The sequence below is a fragment of the Artibeus jamaicensis genome, unplaced genomic scaffold (assembly GCF_021234435.1).
Source record: "Artibeus jamaicensis isolate MK-2021 breed Jamaican fruit bat unplaced genomic scaffold, CSHL_Jam_final contig_2259, whole genome shotgun sequence".
Classification (NCBI taxonomy): domain Eukaryota; kingdom Metazoa; phylum Chordata; class Mammalia; order Chiroptera; family Phyllostomidae; genus Artibeus; species Artibeus jamaicensis.
Genome location: NW_026521468.1, coordinates 1,207,391 through 1,220,008, shown reverse-complemented (window position 1 = coordinate 1,220,008; position 12,618 = coordinate 1,207,391). Strand labels below are relative to the sequence as shown.

Below are 12,618 nucleotides of genomic sequence, written 5' to 3'. Positions count from 1 at the left end.
CAGGGCACATGTCTGGGTTGCAGGTTCAGTTCCCGGCCAGGCACATACAGAAAGCAGCCAGTCAGTGCTTCTCTCTCACATCGATGTTTAATAAATAAATAAGGTCTTTACTAGACTTTTATTTTACATTTTTGACTACTTGTAGGCAAAACCTACTTTCCAGCTCTATCAAAGCTTTTCGCCCCCTTGTCACACCACCGGCTGAAGCGAGACAGCGCAACATGCTGTCGCTTCACCCAGAAGCTGGGTTTTTACTTCGCCCTTTCTTGACGGCTCCGTGGGCCTTTAGCGAAAGGCCCAACGAGTGCTTTTCAAAGGGGCTATCAGAGCATTTTTATGTAGTAGAATTAAAGTATATTGTAGTTATCAAAATAAGGTGGTTACCACCTCATTTACCAGCTATTGTTCTTCAAATGGCATTTTAGAAAATAACTATTATAACATGTTAATCTTTAGAGCCATAAAAAATATTCTGACAAATGCTAAGAGCTCGGCATTCCACTCTTCGGTAAAAACAAAGAACCAGTATAAAACTCAAGACAAAATAAATAATGTGACGTTTACACACCCATGGACACATGGCGTGTTACCCTGGTCTTTCCGAGACAATGGTAGACCCCTGGGACGTGCTCAGCCAGAGGGCGTGTGGAATATTTACCAAATATTTGGTTTGTACTTCATCACTCAGCAAAATTACTGACTGCTCACTGTGGCAAGTCCCTGTGCCTGGCCCTGGGGACAAAGTAGTGAGTAAGTGTGTTCTCTGCACCTACTGTTCTTAAGAGTTCAGTGAGGAAGATGGGCAAAAACAAGTTAATTAAAACTCAAAGGAAATATTACAAATTGCAGTGTATGTGATTAAGGAACATATAGACCATTGTAGGTATAGACTTACCAAATTATAAAATTCCAGTTTCAGTTTCTTGCCTTGGTATTTCACACTTTTATCTTGTTCCATAATAGCTTAGAAAAGAGCTTATGGATTTGATGAAATTGTGTGCATACATTTATTTATGCAACAAAATTCCCGATTGCTTGTGTGCCAGGCACTGTTCTGGGCCCAGGAAGAGGAGCCGCGGACACAGCAAAGCCCCTGTGTTTGTTCTGACTTCGCCCCAGAGGGAAGACACTGAACAAACGTGTGCTAAATGTCAGGAAGCGATCAGTGATGTGAAGGAAAACGGGGCAGATGGAGGGTAGTGACCAGAACGCTATTTTACTTGGGTGGATTGAGAAGGAGTCTGTAAGGAGAGAAAAATTATCCTGCAGTTTCCCTTCTTTGGTGTCTGGGGTCAATTCAGTTGATGAGTACAGGACACAAGACAATGTTTCCATCTGATGGTGTCACTCACATTTGCGACGAGAGCTACGAGGAGGTTTTCCTTCTTCCCAGCTCCTACCTGCTTTCTTTTCTTCGTTCCGTTCTCGTTCTCCCGTGTGTGTGCATGCCTAAGCACCCTCAGCCATCCACCATCCGTCCCTTTTACCTTTTATCCAAAAAAACATGCTTTGGTATCTGTCTCAAGTTTCCAGAATCTCGGGATATGATTTATCTGATTAAAAATTGCATTGTGCAATTAAATGTCTTCCAGATGTCTTATTATAACATGGAGAAAGCTCTTCTCTCTGTATCTTCCTCCCAGCAAACTCTCAGTCGTTGAAATCTGAGGTCTTGGATGATCTTAGTGATCCCAGCCTCCCTGCCCCAAAGCCCTGAGTAAGGTTATACACCGCTCAAGTGTTCTATAGCGTGGCACAAGGCTAAAATAGGTAACTGGCACCCACCCCGCACCTCGCTGTTGGCCGGCGGACTGGTGCCATAAATAGCGCGATGCTACGCGATCGGACGACAACTGAGATGGGATTTGTGTTCCCTGACACATATGTGTAGTTTGTATGTAGAAACACCATACGTGTAGTTTCTGGCATTCAAAAAAATCAGGGTCCAATTCACTGGACCCCAACTGTGGCAGAGCTCTTGGGAGGATTGTGCAAATGAGTAGCCAGATAGTTTTGGATGGAATTCAAGAGAGCCCGGTCTTATACCAAATTCTACACCGTGGATCAGAGCGTTGGAGCAAGGTTCGCCTTTGTTCCCGCGCGTGTGCGTGAGATCGCGCTGTCGTCAGGTGGTGCCCAGACAGTTCCTGCCGGGTGAATTAAAAATGCCTGAGGAGACACCTTGGTAGTTGTGTAAAACCATTTTCCTGGAATATAAAGAGCGTGTTTTAAAAACCTACCCACGGTTGGAATATAATGGTTCCTGTTTCTGGCTCTTCGCTGGAAGGTCTTGTTTTTATGTCAGAAAGGTTTTTAAAGCCTGTAAGTTAACACAGCATTACTTCATCAATTCCTTAGCAGTAACTCAGAAGGTGAGCCTTGGGGTATCTGTCCAGATGAGTCTGTGCCCTTCTTTGTGCAAAGCATCATTGGGTGGGTATCTAGTCATAACACATAGGGTCCAGTTCATGCTTTAGATATTTGGGCCTTTACTGGGTCTTTTCCAGAATGGCATGGTGTGTTTATAGTATTTCTTAGAAGTCAAAATACCAAATATGAGACAAGTGAATTTTAAACGTTCCCTGTGCTAATTATTGATCGGTGCTGCTCAAAATGCTGTGCGCTGTTGTATCCAGTTAGGGACGAAAGTCACGGAAGTGTCTCTGGCGTCCCAGCCACAGGCAGCTCTTCCCCTCACGCCGGTTCCGTGCTTTCGCTCACAGGACTTCAGCGCGGCTTGTAGTCGGAGCTTTACGGACCCAGGTGCGCAGCTTCCCGAGGCACGCCGGGGATCCACGTGGATGAAACGTTTTAAGCCAGAATTCCGTTCAAGAACCCCGACCTTGGGTCTAGCAGAGAGGGATGAAAAAAAGCATTTATCTGTAGCTTTTATAACTGTAGCGTGAATATTTGCTCTAGGGGATGGAAAAGGGAAAGAAGAAATAAGAAAACCTCCCAAACCGCTGATTGTTTGTCCAGCAGATTGTAAGCATGGCTGTGTGGATGCAGGCCCAGCAGCTGCAAGGGGATGCCCTGCGCCAGATGCAGGGGCTGTATGGCCAGCACTTCCCCATCGAGGTCCGCCACTACTTATCCCAGTGGATCGAAAGCCAGGCCTGGTGAGTGAACAGAGTCCCCTCCGTCGTAGTTCGTGAAGCACGGGCATGGAGGTTTGGAGAGATAACGTGATGGACACTCCAAAACTTGTACGTTTAAAAAAAAAAATCATGGCCCACAACAAAGGTATTTAACCTCACCTGGGATTTTTAGAAAGATGGAATAACTCTTGGGATTTTTAAAACAGGGTATCTTCCCTTTAGTAGTAAATTCTGGCTAAAAACATTTGAGCATTATAGCTCATCGCAGAAACAATTCACAATATGTTCTGAGTTCCCACAGGGTGCCTGGCAGTCGTAGGTAGTAGAGGTTCCTAATGAAAAAAATCGAAACCTTTGTCCACGTGGAATTTGGTGCCAAATGGAGAGACCAGGTATATCTAGTCGCACACTTTAATAAAATATATTCTTAGCAAATTTAACAATGGAGACATTGGCGTTTTTAAATTGATATGCCATTTATGTATACACATTAAAGGCTAAAGGACAGTACATCAAAACATTAACTATGATTGTATCTGGGTGGCAGGTTTAATGAGCATGTTTCTTTTTCTTATTTTCTAAATTACCTTTATATATTCAGGGGGGAAATTGTTCTAAAACTCTTTCGGAGTCACTACGCTGCGGTGTGTAGTGTGTATCAGTGTGTACACTGATCACAGAGCTGTTGAATGGGCCTCGCTGCACCCCAGGGTGTTGTCCGCTGCTCCGCTCGGGGCCTGGCGCCTGTTCCGTTGCTGGTCGGTCTGACCTGACACGTCCGTCCTGTGCTTCATGCACCATCACCGCCGCCACCGCCGCGGGTGGAGGGTCCCCTCTGACAGCCCGGGCGGAGAGACGGCCTTTACGCTGCTGTTGGAGGAGGGCTGGATACACGGCAGAAACGTCCTCCTGCAAAAATCGCAATTGTGTGTTAGTAGCAGAGTTTTCTCCAGAAGCTGGAGAGCACCAGGAAGGCAATTTTCTAGGCAATTAAAAAAAAAAAGCCTCATATAATTAAGTGAGAAAACAGAGCTGACTGTGAGCATGTCGACTGCACCTTGCTCAGTGCTGTTCCGTTTCCTTCAGTTGTAACAATTTTGGAGAGCTCAGAAACACTGTGATAGAAAGTGTCTGTTGATTTAAAATTTCACTTAGTAGATTTCCCACATCGTCTTCTTTTCTTTTTAAAAAGTTTTTATTTATTTGCTTTTAGAAAGAGGGGAAGGGAGGGGGAAAAAGAGGGAGAGCAACATCGATGTGTGAGAGAAACATCCATCAGTTGCCCCTCCAAACCAGCGACCTTTCGCTTTGCAGGACGGCACCCCACCGACTGCACCGCCTCCTCCAGATGCAGATTCGAGCGTATTATTGGATAAAGTCTGTTGTCAGTGTTTGGGCACACCTGTTTGTGCCTCTATTTAAAATTATTTGTTGTCCCCATGGGGTTAGAGATAACAGCACTTTTTTTAAAAATCCTCATCCCAAGGATATGTTTATTGATTTTAGAGATAGGAAGAGGAGAGAAGCAGATACAGAAACATTGATGTGAGAGAGACCCACCAGGGCGAAATAGATGATGGGACTTGCTGGCCACCAGCAGATGTCTTGTCAGGTTCAGACCTGGGCAGCAGGAACTGAATGTTACTTTAGTCCGGTAGCTGGTCAGACAAATGTAGTCCCGCCAAATAGCCAATTGTTGCCTAAATTGTTTAAAAAACAAAACAAAGAGTCAGGGAGGGGGTTGAGAATGGGGGAGAGAGGGAGCGGGGAGGGAACGAAGGAAGGACCCACCATCCTGACCCCGCCACCAGTTAAATGGCTCCGAATTAGCACCAAGTCCACAGTGTGGTTTCTTTGCTGCCTACGGGTCCCAATCTGTATCTGATGTAAAGACTTACAAGCGTATTCTGTCTTAACATCTCATTTCCAAGGCTTCTTAGAAGTAGCAACAACTGTTGTATCACCTGTCTTCAGAAACACTCTATGTGTAGGTAGCAACATTGTCAAGGGTGGAGAAACAATGTAGAACATTCTCAACCTTGTGGCCCTGACAGCCTTGAAGGGGCAACTGCAAACGGGATTGTCAGGGTCCGCATTTCCTTCTGTGTCCACACAGCGCCTTCCCTCTCCCTTGGTTCCCAGGCGATAGCGTAACATCGGTAGGAAGAAGGACCAAGGACAGTGTGTCGTAAAAAGAAAATGAACTACTAGGCAGTCCACTGAGGTAGTTAGTGGATTCGGAATTGGCGAATGTAGGCGTCCAGTCAGTTTAAATTGAACTCCCTAAAATTTGCAGAGAGCATTCTGTAGAAATGACTTTAGCCAAAGGGAGGCGTGATGTCTTGAGGATGCATTTACATAGGCTCATGTGCATGTATGTATACATATGTATGTAATTTCTTTCCCCTAGGGACTCAATAGATATTGATAATCCACAGGAGAACATTAAGGCCACCCAGCTCCTGGAGGGCCTGGTGCAGGAGCTGCAGAAGAAGGCCGAGCACCAGGTGGGGGAAGACGGGTTCTTGCTGAAGATCAAGCTGGGGCACTACGCCACGCAGCTCCAGGTGGGTGTGGAGGCCAGGTCACCTGCAGGCAGGCGCTGGCCACCTTCTCTTTCCAGCATCAGCACCGGGGGTTTTTCTGGCCTGGCCGGTGACTCACCACATGACCCTGAGCTTATTGGCAACTATTGGGTGCTTCGATTTTCCCCACCCCCTCTTTCTAAACCAGACCCGTTGGATTCCTCTAGCCCATGGCAGAGCAGAGGGAAAGGGTGGGTGGGTTCCCGAGACGAGGGGATGGCTGAAAGGGCACTCTGGACGGGGCGACAGAAGGGGTGGAGCAGACCCAGTCAAGGAAGACTGGGCGGTTCTAGAATGGAGGGACCGAGGCACCCAGACTTCCCTCCTGGGGCTCTGTGAGAGGTGGCAGAGCTCTTGCAGTGGGGCAGGAGGGGGGCAGGGTTCACCTGGGGGCAGGACTGGATGAAAGAGCCTTGAACTGGGGTTTAGATGTCAGATGTAGCTTCCTCTTCCCAAGGGGGTGGAGAGAGGGGGCAGAGAGAGAGTTTTTGTGGAAGCGGAAAAGGGGTGTGGGTGGTAATCCTAGTCAAGCATTTATGAGAACTCATTAGTATTTCTCCAAGAACCATTCTTGAACATGAGGGGAGGGGCCAGGAAGACAAGAAGCCCACCCCCAAAGAGGGAGGCAGCAGGAGAAACCTGGGTGAAGAGGGCAGCAGCGCAGGAACCCAGGGCTGGAGCACGGCGGGAAGCACCTCGACCTTGGCACCAGGTGCTCAGAGTGTTGAGTCATCTGCTCACTCACTGGCCTGCCTCTGGATACGCACTTACCCTCTCTGAGTATCAGTTTTGTCACCTCTGAAATGGGGACAGCCATTTCTGCTGTGTCACAGGGTTTCTACATCAGAGGGGCTGGTGGATTGGAAGTGCTTTGTGAGCAGGGGGCTCCTAAGGCAATGCAACCAAATGAAGATCTGGGGGCTGGGGGTCAAGTCCAGTGGCACAGAGGTGTCCGGGGAGAGTCCCGGGGCTCCCGTGGGGGAGGGAGGTGCAGGTGCAGCACTGGGACGGCCCCGGTAGCTGCTCTCGGACCCTTTCAGAACACGTACGACCGCTGCCCCATGGACCTGGTGCGCTGCATCCGGCACATTCTGTACAATGAACAGAGGCTGGTCCGAGAAGCCAACAACGTGAGTGTCCCGTGGGTCTGGGCAGTGGGGTCGGGAATCCCTCCTGTGCAGACACAACCGCAACTCACAAATACTGGAGTGAGAGGGCAGCAGAGGAGTCAGGGACATGAGCGGGTGTGAGGGGCAGTTTTATTTGCAGGTATAGAGTGACCCCCTGGCTTCAGGCCCTGGCCTTGCCACCTCCTAGCCACGTAACCTGAGCAAGTGACTGGACTTGTTTGAGCCTGTGTGTCTTCAGTTATAAGTAGGGACAGTAATAGTACCTCCCTGCGGGGTTATTGTGAAGGTTAAATGAGATACTACACAGGCCAGGGATAGATGGACAGACCGATGAAACAGAAGAGGAAGCGCCCAGCACCCCCCCCCCCCCCGACACCTGGAGTGTCCATCCAGGTCAGAGGTGGCGGGCGGCACAGGTGACCAGGGAGAGGCTGTGTCGCTGAGCAGTGGGGTCTGGCCAGTGAGAAACCCTGTCTGGTGCGGTCCGTGGCAGGAAACAGAGGCAGGCACAGGCCGAGGAAGCGAGGCCCAGGGAGCGGGCCCGGGGCTCGTCCCCCACCTTCCGGAGTCACAGAGGCATGAACATCTGCCCGGACGACGGTGCACACCTCACACTATTTGAATAAAACAAAGTGAATTTCCTAGAAGGAGGTCAGGCAGGTGAGGGCCGCTGACTGGCAACTGGAGCCAGGTGGTCCTTTTTGTCCCTTTGTCCCTGGGAAGGCTGGTGCAGGGCTTCATTCAGTGAGTGTTTCTGGAGGGCGGTCCCGGGGTGTGTGGAGAAGCACACAGAGACCTGGGCCCCTGAAAGGGATTCAGGTGGCGGCAGGTCCTCCAGCAGTGGGCTGTGTGCTGGGGGCGCATGTGGGAAAGCACCAGGGCAGGCGGGGCAGGCCGGGGGGCGGGGGGGGGGCGGGGGGGGCAGGAGTTCCATGTGAGGGCAGGAAGGCCGGAGCCACCTTAGCTCATTTGAAGACTTGCAAGTAGCCAGAGCAGCTGGGGAGAAGGGAGCCCAGCAGGGAGCCCTGGCAGGGAAGGCCAGAGAGGAAGCAGGAGCCGGGCCACAGAGGGTCTTGCAGGACCACCCTCCTGTCCCTTGACTCACTGGGACCACAGAGCCATCTGCAAATGTGCAAGTATTTCAGGCTCCAGCCAAAAAGACATGTCTCTGGTGCAGGCGCTGTCCGGGCCGGAGGTGGGGGGTGGGAGCCACTCCTTCCCCAGCCTCTGCTGTCCTGGGCCTTGGGGACTCTGGGTGCACAGGACAGATGTGGTCCCCACACTGGGAGGGCTCACGTCCCAGTGCCCGCAACACACTAGGAGTGAACACGAGAACTAGACGCTCTCAGACGAGGGTGGTGCTGTTTCCCTTCGGCCCTCAGAGAAGGCTGCTCTGAAATGGTGGCAGTGGGAGTCCGCAGTCAGGAAGGTGGGGCCAGCGTGTTCCAGAGAGATGGACCCACAACTGCAAAGGCCCTGAGGCAGGAGCATGCTGTGTGTTGAAGGAATGGACAGGAACCAGCGTGCTGGGCGGCGGTGGGGCTGGGGGCGGAGGGCGGCAGCTGCCCTCTGCCAGGGCAGGGGGCTGTGGAGAGGGGTTTGGAATTTCCCCTGGGAACAGTTCACTGGAAAGGCCTGAAGACTTGGCCTGGGAAAAGTTCAAAGCAGCTCACTTAAATGTCTCGATTCCCAAGGCCCTTGATGGTGCCTCCCCCTGTCCCTCGTGACTTCACTTTGGGGTCTTCAGGTCACCCCTGTGAGAGGTTGCCCTCCTTCCCTGTTCCCCAGTCCCATTGGCCTGGAGAGAGGATGGAGGTGGTGTGAGTTTACCCGCCTCTATCCCCCCTCTGTCCCAGCTCCCAGCACAGCCCCTGGGGTCTGACCGGGAAAGAATGTGGGCGGAGGGCAGCATCGTCAGCATCGTCAGCATCGTCAGCATCGTCAGCATCGTCGTTACCAGAAAAACCCAGGAGCTCTTGGGCTGTGCTCAGTTGCAGTGTCTCCCAGGAGATCGAGATGTACCGTTTTGCTGGTGCTCTGGCGCGGGCCAGGCCTGCAGCCGTGTATCTGCCGTATCCCCAGGGTGCCTCTCCTGCTGGAACCCTGGTGGACGCCATGTCCCAGAAACACCTGCAGATCAACCAGACGTTTGAGGAGCTGAGACTGGTCACGCAGGACACGGAGACCGAGCTGAAGAAGCTGCAGCAGGCCCAGGAGTTTTTCATCATCCAGTACCAGGAGAGCCTGAGGATCCAGGGTGAGGCTGCTGCGGGGGGCGGGGGGTGCGCTGTGGATCGGTGGGGTGGGAGGGAGGGAGGGAGGGCCACCTTGCCAGCTCCTGCAGGGTTGGGGCTGGGGCCCTGTCTGTTTCCGGGGGACCTTCCCCAAAATCTGGGAAGAGTAATGGCTGTAGGAGACGGCCCCTCCTATGGCCACCCCCCTTCACAAGTGTGATTCAGTGGAACCCTTATAACAGTTCCAGGGTGTAGGCAGCGGCATTATCCCCACTTCACAGACGGTAACACTGAGGTTCAGAGAACAAGAGACTTGGCCTGTGTTGCTTGAAAGTTGCAGAGAGATGTCATCATATCCCTGTGCTGTAATCACTAATGCTCTCTCCCTAGTTGTAGGTGGTCAAGCGAATATCTGAGTGAGTGAGCGAGTGAGGAGTGAGTGTGGGTAGAGTGTGGGTAGAGTGCCCCCCAGTGAGAGGGGGAGCGCGGGCTGGGAGTCCCGAGGCTGAGCCGGGCCGGGAGAGGTGGGGCTCGGGGCTTCGAGTTCTGTAGCCTCCCTTCCAGGAGGCAGAGCTGGCAGGAGGGGGTGACAGTGGAAAGTCGTCCCAACCCCTAGTCTGTAGTTTGCTGTGATGCCATGACAAGGGTGTGGGGACAGAAAAATCAGCTCCCGGGAGCGAGCCCGGGGCACAGTCTGAGGAGTTTGAATGGGGGCCCGTCTCCCCCCCCCAGACTGACCCAGGCTGCACCTCCCGGGCCCAGGCAGAGCCGGGCGCCCCGAGCTGCCTCTCCCTTCCTCCCCTTTTTCTCACCTCTTCAGGTGGAGTCTGAGGTCACTGACTTTAGACCTTCCTGTCCTTGTCCCATGTAGACATTCGGAGCCATGAGTTTCCCACTGAGCAGAGTTGCCGCGGCGTCTCGCGGTTTTGCCGGCCCTGCGTGTTCTCTGTCACTCGTTCCCTGTCACTCGGTGTGAGGGGCTCTCCAGTTTCTCTTCCGGTGCTGGTGCCACCTGTTTAGAAGGGCGTCCGTCGTTCATTTCCAAATATGTGTTCTTCTCTAGCCGTCCCGTCAGAATTGATTTTATTTTCATTTCATGACTGAGTTCCACTGAGTCAGAGAACATGCTCTGTATGTCTGTCTGTCTGTGTTTAGTTATTTACGTTCAGCCGAGCGGCTCCGTCAGCTGCTGGGAGAGAGGCGCCCGAATCCCCTGTGGTTCCGTGGAACCGGGTGCTTGTCCCGTTGTCTCAGTGAATAATATGTCCTGTGCTTACTTTGAAGCTTTGGTAGTAGATTCATATATGTTTACGGTCACTAATAATTGCGACACACCCTTCCTGACCTCCGGTCTTCAGTCTGCTGTGCGAGGCGTTCCCAGAACCTCTCTGGCCTCTGGTCCCAGGTCGGCTCCGCGTGTGTGCGTCCGCACTTTTGTCATTGGAAACACAGACAGCACGTCGTTGCCTGGCTTTGTGTCGGTCCCGACTGTCTTCCTTTGGATGAAGGTGTTCAGTCCACCAGCATTTAATGTCACGTTTCACACACTGGCGTTGAGGTCCCTGCTTGGTATCTACTCTCAGTTTTGTCCTGTATCAGTTTTCTCTCTGCTTTTTTAATTGATTATTTAATTTTCTAGGGTTCTCCTCTCCTTTGCCTCTTTGCCCCGCCCCCCACCTGGTCAGTGTTTCCTGTCCCCGAGGCCAGCACGTGGCCCGGACGCCGCAGGCGCTGAGTCAGTGGGCCCAGGTCAGTGAGGCAGGGCCCGCGAGGCCTGCCAAGAACTTGGCCCGGAACTTGGCCCGGACGTGCTGATGCTCACGTCTTCCTGACTCCGGCCGAGTCAGAACACCGGGTGTCCCAAAGGCTCCTGGCAGGGCGCAGTCCCCCGGTTTGCAGGAGAGCGGGTCCCTCAGTGGCGGGAGGGTGGGCCTGCTGGCTGCGGGGTGGGGGCGGGTGGCTGTCGCTGTGCAGATGTTTGATTCCTGAAGCCGGGTCTGGGTTCACAGGTGTTTTTTCTGTCATTCTTTCTACCTTCCTGATGTCTTAAGCATTTCGTAACTTATTTTTAAAAAGAGTTTATATATTTACTTTTAGAGAGGGAGAAAGGAGGGGGGGAACATGGATATGGGAGAGAAACATCCATCAGTTGCCTCTAGGGCGCCCCCATCTGGGTCCCTGGCCTGCCACCCATGCATGTGCTGTGACAGGGACTCGAACCGGTGACCCCAATCTACTGAACCACAGCAGTTACGGATCATAACTTATTTTTTAAATAAGGGTAATGAGGTCTCACTGAGTCCCTAGTCCGGCCATTGGTGAGCTCCCTGAAGCTGGTAGGAAGCGAGCTGCCTCCTTTTCCTGAGGGAATCTTGCGGCTTTTTCGTGGCCCTGGGTTCCCGTTCTCTCTCTGTCAGAGTCTCTCTCTCCCTCTCTAGTCTGTCCTCTCCCTTCTCTCTCCCTGCTGGGCAGCTGAGCTCACAGTGACCCGAGCACACAAACTCGTGAGGCCCCTTCACACACGCAGACACGCCCTCCTCCCTGAGGGCCCCTCCTGTGCCCCAGCAGGTGGCCCCCGGCCTTGCGCGCGTCAGGCCTTCCCTGAGGGGGTTTGGGGGGAGGTTGGGGCCGAGAGCTGCTCGTGCCTCTCCAGCATTTTCTGTGTGACCGTTTTGTAATCCCCATGGCAACCCACTGCGGCCGGGAACAGGATTCTCCCATTTTGCTCGTGGGGAGCCCGAGTGCACCGAGGCAGTGAACGGCCGCAGCTGACTTCGAACTGTGCAGTGTGGCATCAGGCTGGACCCCAGTGTGGCGTGAGGAAGGCCGGGCAGCCAGCCGTGCGGGCCAGGGCGGGGTCCTCAGCTGGACCCACAGGCTTGTCTCCCTGTCTCTAGAGGGAGCTCAGAGCAGGGGCCAGGGAGTGGGGCGGGCTCACTGTGAGCACCCTGGGCCACCAGAGCCCTGAGGTGCCATTGGTAAGACGTGTCAGCTTGAGGGTGTTGCGAGCTGGAAGCTGGGAGATCATGGCCATGGCTGTCCCGTCCCCTCCTCTAGCTCAGTTTGCCCAGCTGGCCCAGCTGAACCCTCAGGAGCGTCTGAGCCGGGAGACGGCCCTCCAGCAGAAGCAGGTGTCCCTGGAGGCCTGGCTGCAGCGAGAAGCCCAGACGCTGCAGCAGTACCGGGTGGTGAGTGGGCCTCGTCCCTGCCCTCCAGGCGCGGGTCCACATCCCGAGGGAGGACACGCCAGAGAGGGGTCGAGCCGGCAGGACGGCCAGGCCCTGGGGACGCGGGAGGCCTGCGGGGGGCCTGGGAGGAGGAGCAGGGTGGGAGCGGGCAGCCCCGCCCCCGGGAGAGGCGCTGCAGGGCTGTGGTCCCGGAGCCCAGAAGGGCCTGCTGTCTGTCCCCTGTCTCAGGAGCTGGCCGAGAAGCACCAGAAGACCCTGCAGCTGCTGCGGAAGCAGCAGACTGTCATTCTGGACGACGAGCTGATCCAGTGGAAGCGGCGGCAGCAGCTGGCCGGGAACGGAGGGCCCCCTGAGGGCAGCCTGGACGTGCTGCAGTCCTGGTA

The 12,618-nt window shown here is 53.5% G+C and overlaps 1 protein-coding gene and 1 non-coding gene across 9 annotated transcripts in view; one reads left to right on the top strand and one right to left on the bottom strand.

Annotated features, from left to right (window-relative positions):
* STAT5B (signal transducer and activator of transcription 5B) overlaps positions 1–12,618 on the top strand; it is a 55,131-nt gene that overhangs the window by 29,597 nt on the left and 12,916 nt on the right. For 7 of the 8 annotated variants that reach the window (XM_053659892.1, XM_053659854.1, XM_053659880.1 and 4 more), the window contains 6 exons: positions 2,983–3,119; positions 5,509–5,665; positions 6,724–6,813; positions 8,896–9,070; positions 12,105–12,235; positions 12,464–12,615. In XM_053659892.1, the coding sequence (XP_053515867.1) occupies positions 2,992–3,119; positions 5,509–5,665; positions 6,724–6,813; positions 8,896–9,070; positions 12,105–12,235; positions 12,464–12,615 (833 nt within the window). In that variant the 5' untranslated portion in view covers positions 2,983–2,991. Of the gene's footprint in view, positions 1–2,979; positions 3,120–5,508; positions 5,666–6,723; positions 6,814–8,895; positions 9,071–12,104; positions 12,236–12,463; positions 12,616–12,618 lie in introns of all 8 variants that reach the window. The other variant, XM_053659888.1, reaches the window with a different exon arrangement.
* LOC119052198 (small nucleolar RNA SNORA21) lies at positions 185–320 on the bottom strand. The gene has a single exon (XR_005083082.2). It is a non-coding gene; the product is annotated as a small nucleolar RNA SNORA21 (small nucleolar RNA).